This window comes from Brachyhypopomus gauderio, chromosome 21, assembly GCF_052324685.1.
Source record: "Brachyhypopomus gauderio isolate BG-103 chromosome 21, BGAUD_0.2, whole genome shotgun sequence".
NCBI classification, from domain to species: Eukaryota; Metazoa; Chordata; class Actinopteri; order Gymnotiformes; family Hypopomidae; genus Brachyhypopomus; species Brachyhypopomus gauderio.
Window position 1 is genome coordinate 9910358 of NC_135231.1, and position 27292 is coordinate 9937649.

General features: G+C 46.8%; 2 protein-coding genes across 4 annotated transcripts in view; one reads left to right on the forward strand and one right to left on the reverse strand.

The window, feature by feature from the left end:
* Positions 1-12777: 12777 nt before the first annotated feature.
* On the forward strand, positions 12778-20782 carry olfml3a (olfactomedin-like 3a). Of its 2 annotated transcripts, none has more exons than XM_076983907.1 (4): positions 12778-12942; positions 17233-17595; positions 18743-19028; positions 19831-20782. In XM_076983907.1, exons 2-4 carry the CDS (start codon positions 17479-17481, stop codon positions 20619-20621), a joined length of 1194 nt encoding a protein of 397 aa, XP_076840022.1. In that variant the 5' UTR covers positions 12778-12942; positions 17233-17478; the 3' UTR covers positions 20622-20782. The 2 variants fall into 2 exon arrangements, with proteins under 2 accessions (XP_076840022.1, XP_076840023.1); XM_076983908.1 differs by lacking the exon at positions 12778-12942 and adding an exon at positions 13043-13163.
* Positions 20783-21134: 352 nt separating this feature from the next.
* The window catches only part of syt6a (synaptotagmin VIa), a 46168-nt gene continuing 40010 nt past the window's right edge, over positions 21135-27292 (reverse strand). For both annotated transcript variants that reach the window (XM_076983905.1, XM_076983906.1), the window contains exons 5-7: positions 26263-26434; positions 25202-25352; positions 21135-24760 (exon numbers count right to left, since the gene is read on the reverse strand). In XM_076983905.1, the coding sequence (XP_076840020.1) occupies positions 24689-24760; positions 25202-25352; positions 26263-26434 (395 nt within the window). In that variant the 3' untranslated portion in view covers positions 21135-24688. The remainder of the gene's footprint in view (positions 24761-25201; positions 25353-26262; positions 26435-27292) is intronic.

Genomic DNA, 27292 nt, shown 5'->3' on the forward strand with positions numbered 1-27292 from the left:
ATCTGTTCTGCAGATACTATATTTCCCCAAAGACCCCTCAGCCCTGTTCTCAGAGTGTATATATGAGACACTCACCGTCATCTCCTGCGAGAGCAAAGCGCTGGAGCTTCATAGCAGATGTACGGACTTCACAGCAGCCGTGCTGAATTAGGATGGCACGAAAAAGAAAGTGTGCATATTTGCACACGCAGGGCCCGTGACCACTTCATCCAGCCAGTTTTCCTTGCAGGCAGAGCCAATAACTGACACCTGCCTGCTAGTTACATAGTCCCCGATTATAAATAATGTCAGATGGTAAATTTATCTGTCTCCTGAAGATAATCCCTTGTATCTTTATTTTAAGTGTTATTTTTTTATTGTAGAATAAGGTGTAATCTTCATTGGATTTCTGTGGACTACACGTGTTACATGCATACCAGCAGTTTAACAAAGACCCATGCAGAAATGTACCAGAGTAGCCTTTTCACTTTGTGATAGCTTCAGCTATCATTTCACACAAACCCGACACCACGAAAAAAAAATTGGAAATTGGTTTCTCAATAATTACTGTTAACACTTTTGCTGATTCTTCTGGCATGACTGAACAGAAAATTTTTTTATATTTATTAAGAGTGAATCGCCGAAGTTATGACAAGATTCGTATCACTATGGTTATGACCTCCTTCTAGAATACAAGTGGTGATTCTACCAGGCCTGGGTGGTCTCTGTGTCACACGATACCACTAAGGAGCTTAAATGCTCTTGCACAGAGATGCCTGCACTGCCAACACAGTGCGATTATAAGTGCTAAGTGCATGAGTGCAAATAAGTATTAGTATTTCATTACTGTTTTCTCTGGAGTAGATTCTCAAATCAGTATATTAAACCATATAGCAGAGGACATATTCCTTTCACAGTGACCCATGCTATTAAGACTAGAAAGCTGTTTGGGGCTGGTGGTTTTTTAAGTAACTCAGACAGCACTGTGGGGAAAAGGGCAGTCTCGGCTTGTGAGAAAAGATTTAAAACTTGCTATTCCGAAATAATTTATTTCCCAAATCTCGAAGCAATTACCACTTCTCCGATTGCTGCAGATTTATTGTGGTTAGAGGAGCCTGTTGTAATAATACACAGCGTTACCAGGTCAGAGTCCTCTTTCTGACTGCGGAGCATGGCTGTGAATCAGGATCTTTTGGAGTGGAGATGAAGCTTCATGACCAAGTGTGGTTATTCTGATTAGGGGTCTGTTCTATTCTTCACTTCACTGCGACTGTAGTTCAGATGTAGGTTTACCTGAGGGCTGGCACCACACCTGGACAGCCAGTCACAAATCGAATCCAGTCACAAATCTAATCCAGTCACACCGCAGCCGAAATTGGCGAGAGGGACGGGAGATCCCAGCCATCCAGTCATTATCTCCTGTCAGATAATAAATGGAGCGTGGAGCATGTGCGCTTCATTGCCAAACGTTCTTTATGTATATTGAACTCTGACACAGAAGACATGTTCTGTTTAGTGTGAGTCTTGATTGTGAAACATGTAGTCTGCGGAGTAAAACACCATGTAGGCACATTCACAGTAGGTGAAACATCTGAGAAGAAAACAACATTGTGCTAGAATTCTTTTCTCACTGTTCTTATTGCCAAAAATACTGTTCTCCTGCCCAATTTGCATTCATAGGCGCGCGCGCGCACACACACACACACACACACACACACACACACACACACACACACACACACACACACACACACACACACACACACACACACACCACACCACTCTTCTTTTGTCATTTTACCCATGTTGACTATGAGGAAAGACAAAGAGAAAAGTTTTCATGCTTGGTTTGGCATAACCGTGATATACTGTGGGTATTAAACTCAATATTTGATTTTGTTTGAATAATTATACACAGAGGACCAAAGGAAAACATCTTATGCTTAACAAAAACTCCAATGGCTAAATGAGGCGGCGAAGCAGAGAGCTAGCCATCATTAGATTAGCCATCATGAGTTCACAGACCTGCCAAGAGGTGCTCGTAACACTTGTACGTTGTTGAACAGATATGGCACATGTAATGTGAGGTAATAAAGATATTTGTAGGTAGGAAGTTTGAGTACTGAATAAGAAACACGAATAATGTGAAAGCTGAGGTAAAGTCTAGGGGGCATGAACAGATTTTTGCACTCAGAGTGGAAGCCTGAGGTGGCCTTGGTCGTCAAGGCTATCGCGCAAGCTAAAAGCTTATAGCAGTTTCATTGTTTCGGTAGCAGACTTGAGAAATAAAATTTTAATGAGCTGAAAACCTCTTTGTGAGTTTTTTTTTGGGTTTCTGTGTATGGTTTATTGTCTGTATACCAAGGTGAGAATGATGGAGAAAGCGAGTTTATCTCGCAGGTGTTCTGTGGTGTGACTCCCAGCAGTCCAGCGTTAAGAGTACCAGCGCCCGGCACAAGGCTTCGGCTTTTCATGTAGTTCTGTTCATCTTGTCGTGTTGTTGGTTTTTTTTAAATGACAGCTATGTGAACATGCTGCGACTCATTCTCTTGCCCCCGTGAGGGTAAGAGGCACGCAGCCTGCCAAGGATAGTTGCGAAACTGCCCGCACGGCAGAAAACCCTCTGACAGGAATTTCCCATTTCCCTGCTATCAGCATCACACAAGTTGAGTGATCCCAATTACCCCCTGACTGAATGCTAAAAGCGATCCACCCCCCCACGTCCCCTGCGCCCTGCGGCCGCCCCTGGCCGCTGATGGCATTTTTCGGAACATCGATGAAAGCTCGTCTTTGTGATGGTGCGAGTTTCCTCGTTCAAACCGGGGCCTGTAAACGGCCTTGACGGGCTGTGAGTTTGAGAGGCCGTTTAATTAGCAGATTCCTGGCCTCCACGCCGTGGGACACCCAGGCTGCTCCAAACAGAAACTCTAGCGACTATCTGTCGGTCCGACTGTCTGGTGCGGATCCTGCTGACCTGTCCGGGTTTCTTCCACCGATGGCAGAAGAAGAAAGGAGGATCTCCACGTGTTAGCACGTGTGGTAGCTCTCGGCAGGCTCCGAACGGCAGCCAAACATAAACACCACACCGGTCCAGAGAACAGACCAAATATGTGGTGCGTTCAATTTTCTGCCTCTGCAAACCAGACAGCTGCCTCATCGTAGGGGACTGAGTGTCTCGAAATTGTGTTACGGTCCCCGGACGCCTGCTCCCCATTTCCTATTTGTCAGCACTTCCAAACAAGGCCACCTGGTGGGACGGGAGCAGACAGGAAGGCTGTCTCCCTGGGCGACGGAGAGCTCCTGTATATTATGTTTTGGGCATGCCTCGGATTTTTTCAGGGCGACCCAAGTTACTCTAAACAGCTCTCGGCCTCTGCTGATACCAGCCGGCACCAAACAAAGTGGTTGCCATAGCTCCCGGCTGGTGGCCCGTCTCTCGGCGACGCCTGACCAGCGAGAGGGCGAGAGGGATGAGTGAAACCCAGACACGTCTCCTGCTTATTTTTATGCCCAGGACGGCTCTGTGTCCTTACTGTGCAACATTCCTCCATGTCTCCCTGTCTCTAGCCGTCTCCCTTGTCTCCCTCTGTCTCTCTCTGTCCTGTCTGGTCCCCCCCCCCCCCCCTCGTCTCCTTAGCTCTCTGTTTACGTTTCTCAACTCCTATCTCTGCTTCTGTCTTTCTGTATTTCTACGTCTCCTTTATTTCTCTCTCTGTTTTGTCCTCCTGTCTGTGAACCTCTCCGTCAGTAGTTCTAATAAACGCCTCCACCCGGGCGCTCCAGGTTGACGTTACAGTGAGCAGCTCCGTCAGGCTCTGGAATGACTGAAGCCCCCAGACGATGTGCGATTGGTTTTCCTGTAAACTGTGAGTGGGAGCTGCTCAGACCAGGAGGCTCCGGTGAGGCACAGAAGGCCTGCCAGGAATGAGAGAAACACTACTCTCTCTCTCTCTACACTCTCTCTCTCCACTCTTTCCCTCTCTCTCTCCATTCTCTCTCCCTCGCTTCACTCTCTCTACCTCTCTTTCTCCACTCTCTCTCCCTCTTTCTCTTTCTCTCCATTCTCTCTCTCCCTCTCTTCCTCTCTCTCTCTCTCTTCCTCACTCCCTCTCTCTCGCTCCCTCTCTCTCTTTCTCTCCACTCTCTCTCCCTCTCTTCCTCTCTCTCTCTCTCTCTCTCTCTCTCCACTCTCCCTCTCTCTACTCTCTCTCTATCCACTCTCTCTCCACTCTCTCTGTCTCTCTCTCTCTCTGCTTTTCCCAGTTCAAGGAACGAAAGGGCCCGAAATGCATATGCTATATGTGGATATAACGCAGAGCAAAAATGTTTATCCAATACAGACTCTGGTGCCATTTATTTTCAGCAAGGGTTAACAGCAAGGACAAATTTGAAGAATTATAGGCACTGTATCGAGCTGTCCTGGTTATCAAGGAGAGGGATTACTGTACGGTCTCCAGCACAGACACCAGAGGGGCCTTATTTGGCCGCTCCCCCCTGAACAGAGGCTGTGGCGTGTCTTATTGTCCTCTGTGTCCCCAGGTCCAGGTCTAGAGAACGGTAGGGTGCTGTCAGCTTTAAGACGCTGTCTAGGCAGAAATGCAGTTCTGTGTTTCTTTGTATGAGATCAAATCAGGTCTTACCCAAACTCCTGCTAGCTTTGCTTCTGTGGGACGTGGGTTTGCTTTGTTTAGCTTTCATAGAGACAAGCATGTTGCAATCATTTTTTGAAATATGATAGTGATTGGTTTATTGCATTTTCGATTATGAAACACTCAAGGGATCTGGCAAGAACTGGGGACATTTTTGGTTAGTTTTATTCAACTGAACATATTAAGATCATTAAAATGTGATTCAAATGTAAGTTCAAACGAGAATCCTCATGGCCTTTGAATGCTTTTGTAATACAACGTAAACTTAGATCAGTAATTTACCAATGCATACCAAAGTACACATATATGTCCATGGTTGTCAAACAGTCCAAACCTTCATGTAGAGGAAGAAGAAGAAATGATTGACTCTTACATTTTTGGGGAATCGCAAAGCCGCATCTCTACACTAATTACCTTAATGATGTAGGGCGGTCAGACATGTCGACTTCAGCGTGGAGAATGTGGGTGTGCGATGACACGCGTTGTCTCAGTGAGCATCCCTGTAATTACCCCGGGCCCTGACGTGCGTCTGTCAGTGGCGGGGAGCGGTCCGGGTGGGTGCCCAGCTCCGGGCGCTGGCAGGGGAGGTGGCGTGGCGCTCAGGGGCCCTCGGGTCGTGGGAGGCCCATGGTGGAGCCATCGCTTTAGATCACTATCTCCTCAGGCTCCGGGGGCCACTGGGAAAATATAAGAGGCCAAAGAATGCTGATCCCTCCCAATCAGTGTCTCAATTGGAGAGGAGTGTACGTTCGCATGGGAGACAGGGACTCAGACAGTGGGTCTGCTTGGAGACATGCTCTTTACACACACTCACAGATGTGTATCCGTGTGTGTGTGTGTGTGTGTGTGTACATACATGTTTAATCAAGTATGAATGTGATTTGTCTGAATGTGACACTCTCTGCCACTGAACAGCTCAAACTGTTGATGATTTTAGTAGTTTAGTTAAAGCATCTCGCCACAACTCCCTATGGAAGACGACTTTCTCTGTCCTTCGTGCACATGAAACGTGGACCGTAACAGGCAACTAGAGTTCCTGGTGGCTGTTTCTCATGAAGCTCTCACCAAAAGCCGGGGGGGGGGGGGCTGTGGAGGGGGGGGGCTCTCTGCCTGGCCGGCGCTAGCACCATGACAAGTATCCGGCACCAGTGTGACCCTCTCGTCTAGTCTGACGACTAGACAGGGGTAACACTAATGAGACTAATGAGGCTAAATCTACCCCCCATTATCTACCCTCTGAGTGATGAGACAGGCAGGGAGGGTACGACTGGGTCGGACAGACAGATGGAGCGATTGGAGACTGGAAAAGCCAAGCAGGCTGGAATATGCAATAAAGAAACAGTTGAGAACACTGTTTTTCACCTAGTCCTGACCGGCGGGACGTTAATGACAGATATAAATTAACTTCTTATCAATGTCTGGTTTAACAACAGGCCAAGACAACAACATGAGCCGAGTGTAAGCTCGTGTGTGAATGTAAAATGCTTTAACAGGCACACAGCGTGTTTAGGGAACTGTAGTGTTTCTTACCTCAGCATCCACACACTCTCTCTCACTTCTAGGTCTGTTAGGAATTGTGTGTGAGATCAGTGTAGGTGTGAGCATCGTAATCACAAACACAGCATCTCACAGCGTGACAGCGATCACAGCAACGCTACCTTCGGACTTTTGGAAGGGTGTTTTCCATATTTGACGATTAGCTTAAACACTGCGCACATCTGTGTGGTCAGACGTGTGTAATCACACATTGCGCCACCTAAACTACCAACCACATCTGGATTGCCACACGAGACCGCCGTGTCTCTCGGGATAATGAACGTAGACATTTGAACACGAGGGAAGCTTCTGATGAAGCTGTAAGTCAAATCCTGACATGCACGTGCATGTATCCTACACACAACTGGCTCCCAAATGAATGGAGGACAGTGTTTCGCCTCATTCACAAAAAACGCACGCCACCATGAGCGTGCACGTCCGTGCCGTTGCCACGGTGCCCTCGAACACAGTCCTCACGAAGGCGGACTCTTCTGTTAGGCTTGATTTATGCTGTGGAATTAATGGACAACTATGCTGTTATTTCAGCCCTATAAATGTCCTGGGTGGACTTGGGAAGGATTGAGTACATGTGTGTGTGTATGTGCCTCCCTGGTGCTGGTCCCAGCCCTGCTGTACCCCATCCGGGCCTGGACACCAGAAGATTCGTTTCATAATTTCACTGAGAGGGGCAGACGGCCATGGCACACAGGGCCTGGGGATGCGTTGGAGTGGATGGATGCGTTCTGATGTTGAAGAGCTTGACGGCGATGCTTGCAGATGCTGATGAAGATGAATCAGCTGGGTCCAGTAGACGCTGGTGGCCTGTGTGCTGTGTGGATGCGGGAGGAGATCTCCACACGGCCCTCCCTGGACTGGCATTACTGTCATTACTGTCACGCTAACTGGCTGTGACTAAACTGTGGGAACATAAGCGAAAACCTTTGGAAAGAAAAGGCCTTGGAAATATTTCACAGGACTGTCTGAATATGTGTAGTGTTCTGTGCCTCTGTATTATTTAACAGAGGGCGTTCACAGTCTCAGAAAGCCCCATTCCTGAAACGGTGCGATGGGCACGTGCTCTCGGAGGCCCGTGGCAGTAGGCCTTGGTTCCAAACCCCGTCAGGTTGTGTAGTGGGGGAGGAGTACCACCATAACACCCCAGTGAGACTGAGACAGTGGCCGAGCTGCCGTGTCTGGTTCATAAAGTTCACTGTCAACGGTACAAATGGATTTCTCGTTCTCTCACCACTGGCGGCACGCAGTGTGGTTTGACACGACTTTGAGCAGCCGACATGCGCAAGCCACACACACACACACACACACAACCACACACACACACACACACACACACACACACACACACACTATAAACAGATATGTACCCACATAGACAAATGCACACACACACACATGCATACTCAAATACACAGACACGCAGACACACACACACACACACACACACACACACACACACACACACACACACACACACACACACACACACACACACACCTCCTCACACACACACACACACACACCACATACACAGAACCACACACACACAGAACCACACACACACACACACACACACACACACACACACACACACACACACACACACACACACACACACACACTCTCTCTCACACACACACACACACACACACACACACACACACACACACACACATCAAACGTGCTATAGCTCACTTCTCTCGGTGGAGCATTAATTAATGGCGGATCTGGCTACGCTTTTGCTTCATTAACAGGCTGATTTCAGAGATGAGCAGCTGTGTGCGGCCATGACGGGGAGACAGAAGTCCGTCTTCGCCTGTCGGCCTCTGATCTGGAGGAGAGAGTCACTCCGTCACGCCGGAGTTTCAGCGTGGCTGGAGAACAGCAAAAACACCCCGATCAGGCCGGCAAGACCTCACCCACATAACTGCCACATTTGTGATTTGCGCACCTTTTAACTCTCTGACCTTTGCTGTGGAAATGCAAATTGCTCGCATACCGCAGCCACGTTACGGCCCCCTTCCAGTCTCCCCCCGCAGGGAGCAGCGTTTTCCAGTCGCCAAAACCGCTGGAGACCGCGGCTGCCTGGTGCTCAGCGTGTCCGGGCTACAAGCGGGGCATTATTCCCCCCCGCCGTCTCTCCCCGGGCCCTCGAGCCCCTCCGCCGGACAGTCCCCGAAAAACCCGGCCCCACGTCTCATTTGAAAAGCCTCCACTACGGTTCTTTCAGTGATGTTTACATCAGGGAGGGCTGTTGGGGTGGGATACAGGGAAGAGTTTAGAGGAGTGCGCAGAGTGCGCAGAGTGCGCAGAGTGAGGCCGAGTGCACGGTGCGGCCCAGACACACGGAGAGCGGTCCAGACGGCTGTGAGGTATTTCACTAGAAATGCTACAATTTCACTGTTGTCAGTTTCATCCTGGATTACACCGTAATGCATGTGTTTAAAACAAAACAAAACAGACGACAGCTACTTTGGCGGTAAGTTAATACCGTTTTGAAAAAAAATCAATATTTGTGGACATAATTCTCTGGGCAGGGGACAGGTTTACAGTCTCATGCTGGCAGAAGAAATTCCAGAACTAAACTTTCCAGACTGGGAGAGTGAAAACAACTCCCTTTCTTCAGTGAGCCTGACTAGTCTCGGCCCGATATTCATCAGTGGGGATAACCTCTGACCTCTGGAATCATATGACACTGTGGTGGAGATCCTGCTGTAGCCAGTCTGACTGTGGTAGCATCACTCACTCACTCATACAACTACCTCTATTACCTCCCCCTCTCTCTCTTCCTCTCTCTCTCTCCATCTCCTTCTCTCTCTCACTTTGTCCTTCTCCCTCACTGTCCCTTTCTTCTTTCCTTGGCATTCTCTCGTTTCACTCTAACACACTCTTAACCTTTTCCTTTCTCCCATCCCCCCCCCCCCCCCCCCCCCCCCCCCCCCTCGCTGATGCACTTTGTGCTTGTATGGTAAACACCTCTTGACACCACACTCTCTATTACCCTCTCCTCACCTCTCTCTCTGCCCCTTGGCCTGAGTTAATCTTCATCCAGCAGGAGAACAAACCCTTAACCCCTTAATCTCCTCTTGACTCCTGCTGACTCTAGCACCAGACCTCTCAGATTCCCAGACCTCTCAGACTCTCAGATTCCCAGACCTCTCGGACTCCCAAATCAAGTGACCTCAGACGATGCTTTTCAAAGCGCCGTGACTGTCAGAAGCAGTTGCTCGCTGGCCTGTCTCTGCTCTCTGGAGCCAGCGGACAAGCCCCACTCCAGATCCCTGATCCTGTCAGATTTGATAAGATGGAAACAGAAAGGCACCAGGTCGTCTCCGCGTTTCGGGACACATCTGCCGTGTCTACGTCGAGTAGCAGTCGTGCAGACAGTCTGTTAGACGCGTGGACTCCACGTCTGCAGTCTGTCTTGTGAACTGTGTTGCTGGACGCTCTCCAACACCTCGCAGCGTGCTTAATTGTAGACAATAATTGCAAATCCCTTTAGGGGATTAAGAAATATTTCAGAGTGCGCTCATTTAACAACGACGCAAACATTTCCAGGTTCTGTCGGTTGATCTTTTTTCCAGAGAAGGGTTTAATCATTAAAGTCAGATCAGATTCGCAGTGTTTTTAAGCGGAGAACTGGTTATGGACACCAACCTTTTCACATTCAAAATATTCTGAATGTCTCAGCAATCCCATTAAAAGGTGAAGCTGTATTCAATTGCTCATGAGTGATGAAAACGCCAAGGATCATCTATCCTGTATTAGTATAAGAGAAATATGGATCTTTACAGACTATGGAGTCTTTTTAGAACCAAATTCACTGCTTTTAATTATAAATGCAAGGGTTATTTACATTTCTAAAACAAAAAAAATCTGCTTTTCTGCCATGTTAGTTCAGTTCCTGTGTCAAAACTATGTAGGCAATATCCAGGTTTGAATCTCAGCTGTGCCATGTGTCACTGCCCAAGGTTTCCACATATGAATCCTTTTTCTGCATAGCAGCAGTGTACTGGTTCTGCGCATGGACGCTGTCCTGAGTCCTGCTGAGGGCTGTAGAGGTTTGAAACGACGCTGTGGTAGAGTGTATATGCACTCAGAGGAATACACTCTACATCATGGGGCCTTACATGCCTGAACTACCTCTGTTCTACAACAAGAGATATGTCTAATAAACAGATACCCTAGTGCCCTAACCCAAAGGATACTGTAAAGGTGCGAGACATAAGCCAGAAACAGAATTTGCATTGTTACAGTTAAAAAAACACCACAGGATAATGAGTCCTGACATGTTTAGGCTACAGTTACACATAATTTATCACTAAATTTGAGCACATAATGCAGTTCGTGAATGAGGTGTGGTTTCTCCGTCATGCATCCGAGGTCAGTGACTGCGAATGCTTGTGTTTGACAGATAGTGGACAAGACTGAGCTCTTCCTCCCATTCCCACTACACGCAACATTACACGCAACACTACACGCAACACTACACGCACCACTACACGCAACACTACACGCATCACTACACACAACACTACACACAACACTACACACAACATTACACACATCACTACACGCAACACTACACGCAACACTACACGCAACACTACACGCAACACTACACGCAACACTACACGCAACATTACACGCAACACTACACGCAACACTACACGCAACATTACACGCAACACTACACGCAACACTACACGCAACACTACACGCAACACTACACGCAACATTACACGCAACACTACACGCAACACTACACGCACCACTACACGCAACACTACACGCAACACTACACGCAACACTACACGCAACATTACACGCAACACTACACGCACCACTACACGCAACACTACACGCATCACTACACACAACACTACACACAACACTACACGCAACACTACACGCAACACTACACGCAACACTACACGCATCACTACACGCAACACTACACGCAACACTACACGCAACACTACACGCACCACTACACGCAACACTACACGCAACACGCAACACTACACGCAACACTACACGCACCACTACACGCAACACTACACGCATCACTACACACAACACTACACGCACCACTACACGCAACACTACACGCATCACTACACACAACACTACACGCAACACTACACGCAACACTACACGCAACACTACACACAACACTACACGCAACACTACACGCACCACTACACGCAACACTACACGCAACACTACACGCAACACTACACGCATCACTACACGCAACACTACACGCAACACTACACGCAACACTACACACAACACTACACGCACCACTACACGCAACACTACACGCAACACTACACGCACCACTACACACAACACTACACGCACCACTACACGCAACACTACACGCAACACTACACACAACCCACTGACTGATCAGGGGCTGCAAGACATTCTTCATGCATGATTCACACTGGTAACAGAGTGGAGATCCGCCGGCAGCGTGTGTGTGTGTGTGTGTGTGTGTGTGTGTGTGTGCGCGCGCGCGGGTGGTGCTGACGTGAGCGGGGGTGCGGAGCGTGAGGGGGCATGCCTGTCTGTCGTGCCCTGCTGGGGATGGGGGAGGTGGCGCTGGAATCAGGGCCCGATGGGGTAATGCGACGCGCGGGTACACGCCGGCCCACGCCCTCCGCCTCGCACACACACCTGGCATGGGGCCCCTGAGCTGGAGCGCTTCGGAGCTGCCGCTGGCCCCCGATGGCGTTAGCCCGTCTTCTGAGGACATGTGTGAGTCCCGTCCACTCCGGAGTTTATTTTCGAGGGAGGGAGACACTGACGCAGACTGCAACACAGGCGGGCTGGCGTGTATTGCGGGGGCCCGCGGGGACTCACCGCCCACTGGCCGGGCTCTCACCAGGTGTGCCCAGAGACCGCGTCTATGTTTCCAACATCCACGCCGCTAAGCAACGTACGGCCCTGCTAGCATGAATGCTGCTTTGTCAGGATTTTTCCGAGCTCTGAAGCCGTCCGCCTGAACTGCGGTGTCTGCAGCGTTGAGCTAACACACGCAGTCTAGCATGTAAATTAGTGGCGTAATGACATTTCTGAAAATGGATGCGGTCAAAGCCATGCAACAACATTTTCACTGAGCACATAATCGCAGGTCTACCCACATTTGGTTACATTTGAAACTAGACCTGTTGACACACAAATCCTCACACACCAGTTAATTAAGACTTTTATGTGGTTTGTGAAACAGCACTGAAGGAATTTAAAAATTTTTGTGCTAAAATTATTTTGCTATATATATATATATGACATGATGATGATGACACACATATATACAAAAAGGTATATATTTGTTGATGATCTCATTGGGGTCTAAGCAGGCCAATTAATGTCACTCATTTAAAAACAACACAAAGTCAGAATGAACTAAGGAGTCCGCCTGTGTAACTATTGCTATAACAGAGAAATTCTTGAAAGTGGTGCTCCATCTATAACCTTAAGGGAGCTGTACGTCTTCAGAGGCTCTCAGGAAACCAGTGTGATCAGTGCAGGAGGGAGACTGTGATCTTCAGAGTCAGCGCTGGAGATCAGTGGTCAGAAGATCAGCCTCCCAGCACAAAGCAGAGGGCAGAGCGGTGTTTTTTGGACTAATAAGCCCTTCGCTGTTAACACGGGCTGACGGCAGGAGTATCTTGAGGTCTCGGTCGCATGCAGTCGAACAGAAAGCTCCCGAACGCCGTAGGTCAAGTGTTCGGGCGCCTCGGGTGCACTAAAGGTATCTACGAGCGCGTGAAGGGTTTATGGCGCTTTTGGCACGGCGCTGTGACGCGCGTGTGCGCGCGCGCGTGGCCTGGCACTACTCCCCTCACGTTCCCTCACCGTCTCCGTCATTATTTAGAGCCAAGCAAAACATTTCTTTTATATATGTTTGAGTTGTGAGTGAGGGGGTGACGACGTGAGAGGTATTTATCTGCTGGACTCTACCCTGACGGTCACGTAAGCTTTTTACGTAACTTTTTACATAACCTTTTTTTTAAACATAAAAAAGGTTATAAGACATTTCAACGCCGATGAAAGATTTACTGTGAATTACATGAAATGACAATGAAGTAATGCATTTGTGTGGTACGCTTGCATTTTCTCCGAAAGGTTTTCATCTTGACTAAACTCTTCAACAAGAACAAAATCGTGCGTAAAAATACTGAAGGAATCTTTTCTTCACATGCTTGTTGATGCTGTCACCTAGTGGATATAACTGGTAGCACGTTTTAAATGTGCTGTTATCTGCATGTAATTATCTGCATGTAAGGCATGCCAGATAATTTAATCATATAAAGCTTATTGCATTCTTCATTATTCAATAATCCATAATTTCCTCCCTCTGTTGTACCTTCAACATAACCCTCTTTAAATGTGTAGTGCTAACCAACAAGCATATCACTCAAAAGCTGCACTACATTTCCCAGAATTCCCAGAGTAATCAGGGGGACTTTCACAGCCAGCAATCATCCAGTCAGATGGTATTATCCAGAAAATTTTCCCTGGAGTACCAGTTGTGTTCACCTGCTCCTCATACTTCCTATAAAGACTGTTTCTTCACAGACATTCTTGCCTTTGTTGATAAGAGCGCACTGAGTCGCTCCTTTTTGTATTGATCCTTTTAGCGTATTGACTGGTTTTGGATTCTATTCTGTTTGGCTTTGTTTCCTGTCTGGATTGTTTTTGCTGGCTTTCGCTTGGACTGTTTGACACCGTGTATGTCTCTGCGGGCCCCCCCGCCCTACACCATGGGCCCCGGTGCAATTGCCACTCCTAACCCCCTCAGACCCTTAGACCAGACAGATGCATCTTCTCATTAAAGTCAGTCGAGAGTCTTCCCGTCTGAAACTGAGTTGCCATGACTACACTTGTAGCACTGGTTAGGAATAAGAAGCGGCTGGACGATCCTGAGTGTTTAGAAATATCAACATTTGTAGCGTTTGCCTTTGAGGTTTATGATAGACTCTTATGTCTCGCTGGGTTGCTCTGTGGTGCACAGGCACACACGTCACAGTTTTGTGCTTTGCAATGGTCCGATATATCAGAGGCACTGAAATGGCAAAGCTTGAAAGCAACACACTATAGACCTTTGACTTGAGACGGCACTGGCAGGGTAGTTTGATTCCTTAGTATTCATATAATCGTAGCCTCCTCCGTTTACACTGCACATTAGTGATATAATCATATATAATCATAATCAATCAGCATGTCAAGGAGACTAATCTCATTATTAAAATGTCTTAGAACGAGTCAAAACATCGAAATCCTTGTCAAACTGCACTGACTACATGTGACACTTGGGGTAGTGCTGGCGGTGGAAGAGGGTACATTACTGTAATATAGGCCTACGTGCCTCCTCATTAGTGATAAATGTGGGCTAATTGCCTTGTGCCCTGGCTAAACTGAGTCCTTATCAGTTCATTATTATTTCCTGGTGAGGTGATGCAGTGTTTCAGCTCTCTGAGTCTCTGCGGTCTCTAGCAGAAGGCTGCACAGTCTTTTAGGATGTAATGGACTACTAACGATCTCAGGCCCCCTAGTGGCACACCTGCTGACTGCGCTGCTAACACACTTCATTCTTCATGTGGACGGGACATAATACCAACACGGCAGGCGAGGCCAATTTGGGCAAAGCAACACGTGTAATGCAGAGTTTGTGGCCTGTGTTGCGTATGTCTTTATGCGTTGCTGGCACGGGCACGCAGGTAGTGTGTCCAGTTTGGAACACTGTTCATTGACCACTCGTTTTTTGGCATGACGTCGTTTTGGGAAGCAAAGGAACGGAGAAGTGGTGCTGGCCAAGTCCCTCCACAGGCGTTTCAGCTGGGAGGAGTGAGCTCGGCCTGTTGTGGACCGGGTCTCCCCGAACCAGGGCAAAGGTGGGTTTGTCCTGGTTTAACTCCAGCCCCCGGGGGCTGTGAATCATAATCACTGTGGGCTGGCCTGTTGCAACGGTGTTGCGAGGAGCCTTGGGGGGGAAAAGCGACACGGTCGTCCTCTGGCGCAGACAGAACCATCTGGTGTCATGGAGGGGGCCGGCTCTTTCGCCGCCAGCTTCATTATCACTGCCTGGTCTGGTGTTCCATGGAGCGCCAATAATGTCCCAAGTGGCAGAATGTACTGGTTTGTAGCCAGACCCAACAGTGCCACCCGGAGTTCTGGAAGGCATATCACAGCCTAGAGAGCTAGCACCACCCGGGGTCCTAGAGATGACACTTCCGCTTGGAGTCATCAGTAAACCTAGAGAAACAGCACCACCTAGGGCCCAGGAGGGCATCACCATGTCATAGCCTATCAAGGTAATGCTGCCTGATGCGTCTTTTACTGTTTGCATGGTCTCTGAATCCCTGTATAACCACACTAATCTCATCCAGTTATGTGGAAGTGAGTATGTCTGTTTGTCTTTGAAATCCAACCAGACTTTGAACACGTTCCACAGCAGATGTCAGTCAGCCTTCATCCAACTGTTCCATCATCCAAATTCAGCAGCGCTCTGTGTCCCAGACTGTAGCCAGACAGGGTTCACATTCCATCCTCACCAGCTCCCAGACGTCCCTGCAGTCCCTACTGCATCCAATAAACTCACAATCCCCGTCCAGACTTGGGCCCGTCTGTGGAAGCAGGCTGCTTATCAATACCACACCTTGCATCTCATAGTTGAAGCCTAAATTGCTGCAATCTCCTTGGTTTTAGTATACCCGTCATCACAGAGAGGCCTAGGTCCTATAGCCCCCAGTGTAGGTCCTATAGCCCCCAATGTAGGTCCTAGAGCCCCCAGTGTATGTCCTATAGCCCCCAGTGTAGGTCCTATAGCCCCCAGTGTAGGTCCTATAGCCCCCAATGTAGGTCCTATAGCCCCCAGTGTAGGTCCTATAACCCCCAGTGTATGTCCTATAGCCCCCAGTTTAGGTCCTATAGCCCCCAGTGTATGTCCTATAGCCCCCAGTGTAGGTCCTATAGCCCCCAGTGTAGGTCCTAGTCCCCAGCCTCTCTTCTCGTGGCTTGGTGGTTAGCACGTTTGCCTCTCAGCACTGGGGTCTTGGGTTCAAGTCCCTATCTGAGTGGAGTTTCCATGTTCTCCCTGTGTTTGTGTGGGTTTCCTCCGGGGTCTCCGGTTAGGTAAATTTGCAGTCCCTGTGTCTCTTCATGTTCAATAAAAACAGTTGTCTGAGTGTCTGTGTGCTTGTATGCCTAGTGGTGGATGGTGCTCTGCCACTAGGGTCTGTCCTCTCTCACCTTCCTGCACCCCATTCAGTCCCCCAGGGGGCTGTGGATCCCGGTAGAGAGTACGCTGTGTGTGATTGGCTGCAGCTTCTCTCCGGTGTGTGTGATTGGTTCTGTAAGAGTTGTACCTGTGTTAAAATTGTAAAGCGACCTTGAGTATCTTGAAAGGTGCTGTATAAGTTGAACATTCATTCATTCAACCCCAGACTACTGTTGGTCTTGAGCTTTAAAAAAACATTGCATCTTTAAACCTGAACAAATTGATCATTAATACATTTATTTGAAAAGTGTGCACAGTTTCTAAAATACTGCACACTTTGAATGAAGGAACTTCCTCTTCTATTTACTAGATCAAAATGAAATCATCTTCCCACGAGATGAGGTGCAGTCCAGATATGTTTCATTAGCAGCAAAGGAACAACCAATATGCTCTTTGATAAACAGATTTAGTGTGGGTGGCATCTGTTTACTGTGTTGCAGTCTCAACTGGTTCATTAAAATATGAGCTTGTGTTGCCGTAGGGTAGATTATCCTTACTTTAATCAAATTGTCATTTATTCTGGGATATGCCAAATAAGATATAACATGTCTTAAGTTATACAAAATAAGACACTATGCACAGCATATTAGAGAAAATGATACCTGTAGGACAGCTGTTTAGCATTTATGCTAATGAAAACATCTCAGAAAATGTGAAAGTATTCCTAGACATGTTTTAAGTAGATATACTGAATTATGAAAGTGTTTATTAGTGTGTTAGCTGTGGTTTGGTCCTTTAATATCTAGCGTTTCCTTCCCTCAGGACGGCAGTGAGAGGCCAAGCAGGCTCCTCCTTCGGTGTTTATAAAAACATTCCAGCCCAGGGAGAGTGTGTGCGAAGCAGGAACCCCAGTAGCTGGCTCTGTTCTTGGCCACGCTTTCTTTGATCACACCGGAGGTTTTATTCCGCCTTCGGCAGTTGGACTGGTGCAGACGGCTTTTCGAAAGCCCTGAGGTTTTGTCAGAGTGCTGAAGCGGGTCCCCGGCGTGGCCTTCGTCTGAGTCCACCATGGAAGCTGCAGTCTTCATTCTCCTTCTCCTCGGAACGCTGAGTCAGCTCTCGCGTGGCCAGTACCACTACCAGAGCCTGATGAACTATCTGGAAAGCCGGATGGTTGCCATGGAGGTAAGACTAACTCGATCCGTCCCACCAAACTCGCCAGCAGGCGGAACCAGTGCCGACTCCCAGCAGCCGGTGATTCTCAGTGTCGAGCATTGTCCGCTCTTCTGGGACGGAGAGCTGAACTGTAGGTGTGGAGCAACCTTCTGCTTCTGCTCCATTCTCAGGGATTCATGGACGGAAGGAAAACGAGGTGCATAATTTAGAACGATTACCAGGTGATGAAGTCGTGTGTGCTGAACTGCAGGTCCCTCCTGTCTCTGTAAATGTGAATTTGCACATTTTTGCGTTATGCCTTCACAGAAAATACGTTTTTCAGAAGAGAGGTGTCGCCTTTGGCTGTAGCTTTTGTTTGACTCATCGCATTTTCTCGGCGAAATGCAATACGCGGTGACAGCGAGATGAAGTCCTGGAGGAGCGCTCGCCTGTCTTGTTTGGCACCCAAAGATTTTGCTCGTTCTTTGAAATAGCTTGCGAGTGATCTTGGGGCCCACCCAAGATGCGCTCACTGTAACGTGACCTGTCTCAGAGGTCCCAGTGCACACATCTCTCTAAGTGTGCCCTCCGTAGTCCTGCTCACATTCACAGAAGAGTGCTTCCTAAACCCAATGATGGGGAAAACGTATCATTACTGCAAATGTTGCTGAATTTGCCATCTAACAGTTTAGTGGTGGAAAGAGCAGGTCAATAGCAAAAGGCACCTTGTTTCTTCTTCATGAATCACCTCAAGCTCCTCAAACGGTTTGAATGACTCTCAGGTTTACCTGGTGCAATACCTAATATGGGTCATTTGGTCTATAAGTCGTGAAACCCAAACACTTACAACATTTGTAAAGATCCCAAATTGCCATTGCTGTCTAATGCATGTCTACTTTATGCCTGCTTCAAGTTATACAAAAGCAATAAATCTAGTTGTAAAACTTCACAAGTATTCCTAATGTCTGGCTCAAGCCTGTAAACTTCCTCTTCCTTCTGTGTACATTTAACACGTTGTGATAGGCACAGCTCGATAAATAGCCGACTTGTTTCGAACGTTTTGATGGTTCACACCTTCTAACCAGGCTTCCAGAGCTCATGTATATAATTAAACCCACAAGGAGCCCATGCCACGACTGGTGTGTTGCTTGTTTTCATTACGTTTGCTCCCTTGCAGGAGCGCATCGCCCTCTGGCACGAGCAGAACTCCCGTTACAACTCAGACCTGAAGCAGTTCAGGCAGCAAGCGGCAGATCTGCTCGAGAAACTCTGGAAGGAGCACCAGACGCTACGGCAGGACCTGGAAGGGGCCGGGGCGCGCGTGGAGCGGGTGGAGCGGGAGATGGACTACATCGAGACCAAGAACCCACCCAAGCCGTGCGTCAAAGCCCGGGACAAGATGGTGGAACAGGAAGCAGTGGTCAAGGAGCAGAAGAAGAAGGAGGAGTTCTTCGAGCTCTCCGGTGAGCTGTGGAAAGCGGGAGGGGAGTTTGGGGCTTCTGGAAGCTCGTAGCTCAGCCCTGTCAGCTGTTTGCTTTTGATCACGGACCTTCTCTTTCCAGCCTGACAGGGTCTTGGCACATTAGGCTCGGCTATATATAACTTCTCATTAAGTACTATAGCAGTGTTGGCAGCATTCTCTCTGGAAAATCACTATATTGGAAAATGGAGGACAAACCCTGCACTGTTAACTGTGTTTAATGGATTCTTAGTTGTGTTTAACGGTTGCGTTTACAGAAAGCAGGGACATCTGTGTGTTTGTTTTGTAATTAAGACACAGTTACATCCAACCCCGCCAAAAGGGTGGGCTGACTGTGTGCTCTGTGTTCATAAATCACTTCAAATGTGTCACCATTTCTTATTTTTATCTTGCATAGAGAATACTTGCTCACCACATAACATGCAGTCCATGTAGTATCTTTTAGAGGCACAAATGCAGTTCTGAACTACAGAACCCTTGTTTTTCTAGAAAGGTAGATAATTCTCTCTTATTAGAGGAGACTTCAGAACTGCATTAATGTTTCATCATTTTCAAAGAACAACATATCTTGCATGTTTTTTTATATAGATAAATTATGCAGTTTGCTTTCAGGTACATAGTATTTCCATGTATTTCTGATTAGTTCCTTTATTACTGTACATAATTTCTCATCTTGAATATTTCCTTATAAAACTTGTTCAATTATTATAAAGCTTTTGTTCAGTCTTGAAGTGAACACTGATGATGATGATGATGATGATGATGACGCTTTCATTTCTTCACAGTTTGTGTTGACATTGTGTCAAATATCCGAGCCATGAAGATTCTGAAACGGGTGGGAAGCCCCAAAGGGTTGTGGACGAAGGACTCCAGGACGGCCAAGGTCTACGTCTTCAACGGGACTTCAGAGGACACCCTGTATGAGTTCAGCTCGGTGAAAGAGCTCTCCGTGTCCTCTGGCATGTCTAAGGGTAAAGCCATCACTCTCCCTTACGCCTGGGATGGAACAGGTCATGCAGTCTATGACGGTTTCCTCTACTATATGAGCGAGAGGTCAGAGCTCCAGGTGATCAAGTTTGACCTGAGGAACAACTCCGTTGCGGACAGCGCTGTCTTCCCCACGGAGGGCCGCGCTCCGGTGTACGCCTTCAACCCCTCCACCCTGGTGGACCTGATCGCAGACGAGGACGGCTTGTGGGCTCTGTACCCCGTGGGCGACAACATCAACCTGGCCAAGATGGACCCCGACACCCTGGACATCGAGCAGATGTGGGACACGGCGTGCCCCAGGTCCGGCTCCGAGGCTGCCTTCCTGGTGTGTGGCACGGTCTACGTGGTGTACAACACCAGGCCCTCCAGCCGTTCCAGAGTGCAGTGCGTGTTTGACGTGAACGACATGGTGACAGGCGGAGAAGCACCACTGGTTTACTTCCCCCGGCGCTACGGGGCCCACTCCAGCCTCAAATACAACCCTGTGGAGAGGCAGCTGTACGCCTGGGACGATGGCTACCAGATCCTCTACAGGTTGGCCCTCAAGAAGAAGCTGTGGGCAATAGCGCCACCTCCAGAGGAATGAGTGGCGCTCTGAAGGGCACACACTTAAGACTGCAAGGAACACCTGACCAAAATGATTGTACCATGACGGTATTAACTCACCTTCACAAATGTAGCAATGAATTTAACTGTGCATAAAAAAAACAACAGCATGTAAAACTCAATAAAGTATTTCAAAATGTGTTTACAGTAGTCTGGGTGAAAAATTGGCTGGGCTAAGTCTGACATCAGCTCCTTAAACTAGTGTAGTTATGTAGAGGAGAGATGTGTGGTTTGTCCAGTTTATCCCTGCCTGGACACTCAGCCCTTTTTTATTGATCTTTCATATCTGGGCATGACATCCAGGCAATTTGACATCCACTCTTCAAGGAGCAACATTTTCCATGTATCCCTCAGGATGAAGGATATTTCAAACCCGTCCGTGTGACTTCCTCATAGCTGTTCCCAGAGTCCTACCACACCTCAGTATGGCGAAAGGGACTTTCACAAGTTAGCTAGGACCTGTGGCCGTCAAAGGAGGTACAATAACACCAAATGACTGATCCGCCATCTTTATTTCTGCATGTTTGAGATACAAGAACAGTTGTCCAACAGTTGTATCACAAGTACAAATTATCAATATAAAATTGGAAACTTGTTAAATTCACAGGGGAGAGAGAAACGCTTTTAAACCACACAGAGCAGAAACTCTTTTGTATCTATTTCACAGAGTCCACCCACAACAGGAAAACCTTTATATTGTTTGAGCCTGAGGACATCGTAAATGCTGCTAGAACAGGTAGTAACCAAAAAGGTACAGCAATCATCAAGATGTCACCTGGAATTATTCACAAGTCTGCCAAAATATTAATTTTTTTATATAGAAATGTGCAAACTTCAACAATTGTAAGGTGTGAAAGTGGATAGACAACAGTTCTTAAGTAGAGCCCAGATATCTTTTTTTTATTATTTGTTTTTTTAAATCTGGAGATCTTTTATTTTGATGAAGAGTGCAGCCAGAGCTCTGTCAGCCATCGTCGGGCCTCTGAAAGCATCTGGTGCTGCCCGAGCTCAGTCTGTGAGGGTTCCTCTCTCCTAGCTCTCCTGCAGATGTTCAGCTCGTTGGACTCCTACAGGAGCATGCTTCCCCCTCGTACCCCTCTGATTCAAAAGACAGAGGACGTCTAGGGCTCGGGGGGACACCTCGGCTCCACGGCTGGACCCGTGCACGTCTCCTCTGCACCAGAGGCTCTCCACTGCCTGATGTGTGCAGTCATTCTCAAAACACATAATGTCTGGTGCAACTTTCATTTCCACACAGAGCACCACACTCAACACCACACGGGGGGACACAACACGATGGTACAGAACAGTGAAAACACACATCATACCATCTTCACAGACACACGTCATTCATCTGTATGATGAACAAGAAGAGCGTGAGGATGGGGGGGGGGTATCCGCTACTGTCACAGAATAGATCAACTTCATACCACAAGGACTAGTATAATGGCAAATCTCCTTTTTGTTTTACATTTTTTAGTTTAAAAACCAAAGCCAAAGTCATTTAGATATTCAAAAACATGATTTGGGTTTGAGCCCTCTTAGCACTCTTTAAAATCACTTAAGACCACAGTCGTCTGAAAAATCATTTGACAATGTACAAAATCCGAAAAGGCTGTATTACAATTACTGAGGAATAAAAGCTTTTTTCTACATGACGGCTTAGAGGTTCCTGTGCTCATTTCTCATCTGCATGTGCACTTATCGTTTTTTTTTTTTCCAGGTTTAACATTAATGGATCGTAACAAATCCTGTTGCTTCCTCTGTAACACAAGGGTCTTCATATTAACAAGGTTACACATATTTTGCAGTTGGCTTAAGAAACATTACAATAACTTTTAAGACATTTTCAATGTTGACAGGAAGTGCTACCAGGCTGGGTGGGTTTGGCCCTGTTGGTATTGTGGTTTGATCCTAAAGGAAAACACCTGCTTGGCCAGGTAGATACAATTAAGAGTTGGTTTGCCCTGATTTGGCTGAATAAAGTTAAACTATTATTGAAGTTATTTCATTAATGGAGCTGCATGTTATTGGTATATTGGTATATTGGTAAATGGGGTGGAGCTAACTCACAAATGGGGTGGAGCTAACCCACAAATGGGGTGGAGCTAACCCACAAATGGGGTGGAGCCAACCCACAAATTCAGCATTGCTTTAAGATCACAAATATTCTGTTGCTCAATCTGCTTTCTAGTTTAAACAGTTAGTTGTTTTATTAAATGTGCTGCTGTCTGCTGGTTGAAGGGCTGAATTTTGAATGTTTTTGAATATAATGCTTTGTGAAATATATACGCTTTTACACTTTGTAGATTTTGAAAAAAGACATCTTGCATTTCTGCTAGGCAGACATCACAGCCAAGCTAGCTCATGCCTCTTCTGAGTCTTTAGTTTCAGAGAGGAGAGACAGCCGGTTCTGAAACATGAAAAATGTTGGTTTAGTATCTTAAATTGTTGGTTTAATCAAAGCACTGTTGCAGTGTAATTAATAACAAACTACATAGAAATATAACAGTAACAGTGCAGTCATGCTCCATATTTACTTATTGGTAATCTGGAGTACCAATGTGCACAGAGAATGATTAGAGCCAATGGATCGCACTGCTGTATATAATAGTATTAATGATATAATGGCATTTTAATAATGAACAGTCCCACCAACAAATCCTTCATAGGTGTCTAACGCCTTTTTCCTGAATGTCATCTAATGTCTTAAAGTATTTTAATTATTCCTGTGGTGTGATTACAGGGGAGATCAATCAGGCCTCAGACTTCCTAATTCATGCTTAATAACAGTGTAATGGACAAAAAATGTCCATAACATGTCCACAAATCCTGAGCTCCCCAAGTGATGAGACAAAATGTACTTTCATTTTTCTTCCAGTAATCTCCTGTTGTACACTACCCATCATTCAACCAGTGCTTTTTCCAGTATAAAATCCACGTTATATCTAACAAATTCAAAACTGTGTTAGAGGACAGTTTAACTGAATAGTTGACCAATTAACAGTAAATACTTATCACTTTCTACAACCTTAGAACTTCAACTTCAACAGGTGTGCAATGGAGTCCAAAAATGTAGAAGCAACTGAGAAAGAGAGTGCCAAGTTACTGCCTGTTCAGAAACACAACTCAAACTAAAAGTTTACCCAAACAAAGATACATATGTAATATCCTATTTTTTTTTTCAAATATATTGCAAATATATTCACAAATAACTTCAAGCCTACAGGTCTTAAAAGATTTTCACTTTTACAGGTCCTTGCAGGGTTAAGAAAAGCACTTGAGATCATTGTGCTATGCTGAGATTGGCAAATGCCTTTTTATGACTTACTAACACAATTTCTTATTACGACATCAATCAACTTGGGACAGCTATATTAAAAGTCTCCACAAGGTCACCGCAGTGCATCATGGGGGTCTTTCTGGGCTTGGAGGGGTTCATTCATGACACAACAATTGGCAATCCCATCTTCAGGGCTGAAGTCTTATCCTTTGATTGGACAGTATAGCCTATGATGGAGTTCTTCTCCTGTAGACTTCAGCACACATTAGCTCTCATTTCTGCTTTATCTTCTCTCAGACCGCTAGGGCCCTTGGCTCCAGCGGATAAGATCAACTTCCTTTCAGACAGTGCACAGCTCTGAGCAAAGCTGTCATCAAAGAGCCTCTCCGTGTGCAGAAGACTCCCAGCCGCGCAGAACGTCGAATTTTCGTTCGCCCTCCAGTCTAGGGATACACTTTGAAGCGTGGACAGACAAGCAGTTATTCTGCTGACAATACCAAGCTGTACCAAACGGCCTGGCAGGGTAGGAGAGGTGGAACTCCTCCGGGAGAACAAAGATCGCAGGAACCGATTCAAAATCAGGTTCTGAATTATTCTGACCAGAGGTGTTACGTAGCAGACCCGACCCAGAGACGTGGAGACACTGGGATTTGCATTTAATTTCTCTTTTTGTTTGACTCTGTTTTCATTTCCTCGGGCACACAGACAGACAGCTAGTCATGGGGGCGGGGCCTTGGGCCTTCTGGGTCACACGTGGCAACCATTCAAGGACTAGCTGGGGCTTTGGGGGAGGGGCAGGACCCCTGACTGTCAAAACTAGCTGTTCTGGTCTTCCACTGTAAAAAAACAACACATACAATATCACTGAGGCACAGCACACAGGAGTGATTGTCATTCTCTTCGCATATGAAAAGCAGGATGTGGGTAAACAAAGATTACTCCAACTTGGCATTAAAGCTTATTTTTAAATGATTACCATTTTAGATCTGAATACAAGGCGGCTTCCACTTAGTCTACATTTAAATCAACATCATCATATCGCCTCCATGAATTATTGTTACTGCTCAGCAGAAGTTTGGAAAAGAGTCAGACGGGATGTAAGCATTTGGATTTCACTGATTTATGCGTTGTTTTGTTGGATTCTGTTCTTTTCACTCAGTGTAAGCCCTGAACTGGAAGGCTAACCACCCCCCAACGACTCCAATCTAGATTTAATCTACTTCCGTTACATTAAATCCATGGAGCTCAAACAAACAAACAAACAAAAACAAACAAACCTCCTTTTCAGATTTCTTGGACTCCTGCAGGGGGTGCCAGTGTGCAATGGGCTTGCGGGGGTATGCCAGCATCTCGTTCCAGTGGTCCCGACCCAGGCCCTCAGCTCTGCAGCCTACACGGGTCACACCGATGATCTCGTTGTGGCCCACCCTGAGGACAGAGGGACAGAGTGCTCAGTGCTGGCGTCTCAGACACTGTTACGCTAGACGGACGTTCATATATTCTGTTGCTGGGTGTAATCACAAACGAGCGCCGTAACTCGGCCAATAAACACTCGAAGACCCAACAAACTATGTAAATGCAAGACGGGGATTTTGCAGGGCGGGGCTCCGGACGCTGCGTGCAGGTGTGCTGTGCTATCCAGCTCCCTGATTGGAGCCCAAGCAGCCAATCAGAGCTGGATGTAGCTTTTCGGCGGGAGACGATACGGGGGCTCCCTATCTTTTGGTTTCCTTAGCCCTACCACCTCTGACCTTTGCTCTCAGGGCTTCAGTGTGTGCTATGCAATCTGTCACTCCCCCACACTCACACTCTCTCTCTCTCTCTCTCTCTCTCTCTCTCTCTCTCCTTCTCTTCCCCTTCCTTTCTCTCTCCTTCTCTCTCCTTTACATGTAGCTCACCCTCCCTCCTTCAATCTGGGAAGCTCCGCCTTTGACTCCAGGCATTATCTCCACCGAGCAGAACAGAATAAAATGTCGTGTTCAGTCCGAGCCCGCCAACGAGCCAAAAGCAGTCAGCTAATACTTTACAGTCAATATCTTATAAGCTCATTAGTGAGGTCTGAGGGAGTATAACTGAGCTCATGATTTCACATGTAAAAATATTATTCTGTGAATAACAAGACGTGCGTTACACATATTGCATCTGGAAGCTTTGGCTACAGTTTGGTAAAGTTCTCATGATGTGATCTGAAGTGCTGTCGTAGTTCCTGAGTTGTTTGAAGTCATGTGCACTGATTTGAGTAAATAGTGATACTGATCTAAATAGCTTCAAACACATGTTAAGGTTTAACTTTTGGCTGGTCTAGAGACAGACGATCTTAGCGTTGGGAGGTGCGTACAGGTCGTAGTCCATAACAGAGATGTGCAAGCTGACTTGATCCATGCTCTCAGGGGGGATGTCGAAGATGATGGCTTCATTGTAGACGGGGTTGAGGGTGTTCTTCTTGATGGTGGTCTTCTTCTTCTTCAGACGTTTTCCGTCACATATGAGGGACACTTTTACATATGGATCTGTTGAGAAACAAGGGTTAAACTCTTAGTTTGACCAAGCACTTGACAGAGTACATGCTGGTGGAACTTATCTTTGGAAGAGGAGAGGAGAGGAGAGGAGTGGTTTGCAGGGGTGTACAATCCCTGACATAAATTCTGTCGCTTATCCATGTTGTGGAAACAAAAGCTTATAACCTGACTTTAAATTCATCGATTGGTTTTTGAAATGACTCATATGAAAGCTGAAACCCTCCCAAATGAGATTTAAATATGGCTCTAATAGCACCACAATGTCATTCACCAGTGTTATGAAGCATATATTTGTATATGAAGTGAATTATTTGTTTGATTTTCACCTTACTTTCTGTGGGCGACAAAACATTTGTCTTGCCAAAATCTGACCTTTCTGTGTTCATTAAATGATCAATATTTCTGCAGTAAAGCAAATTTATTTTTGTAAATTAAATCTCATTTGGGAGGGTTTCAGCTTTCATATGAGTCATTTCTAAAACCAATCGATGAATTTAAAGTCAGGTTATAAGCTTTTGTTTCCACAACATGGATAAGCGACAGAACTTATGTCAGGGACTGTATATTAATACTAAAAACTGAACGGAGGCTACGGGAATGAACACCAGGGCGTTTGTTGCCAGCGAGATTACTATTTGTATTCCAAGGGAGCCACTGAGATCTGGAGCTTTAATGAAGCACACAGAGCAGCAACGCATGGTCTGATGTCATTACCGCCTGCCTTTACTTATCACTGGGGAGCTGGATGATCTATGACGTTTGTGCATTAGCCAGACACAATCTATTCCCAGCCCAAGCAGCGCACACTGAACAGAGAGAGTTTAGTTGCGCACCTGTGTATTTTAATAG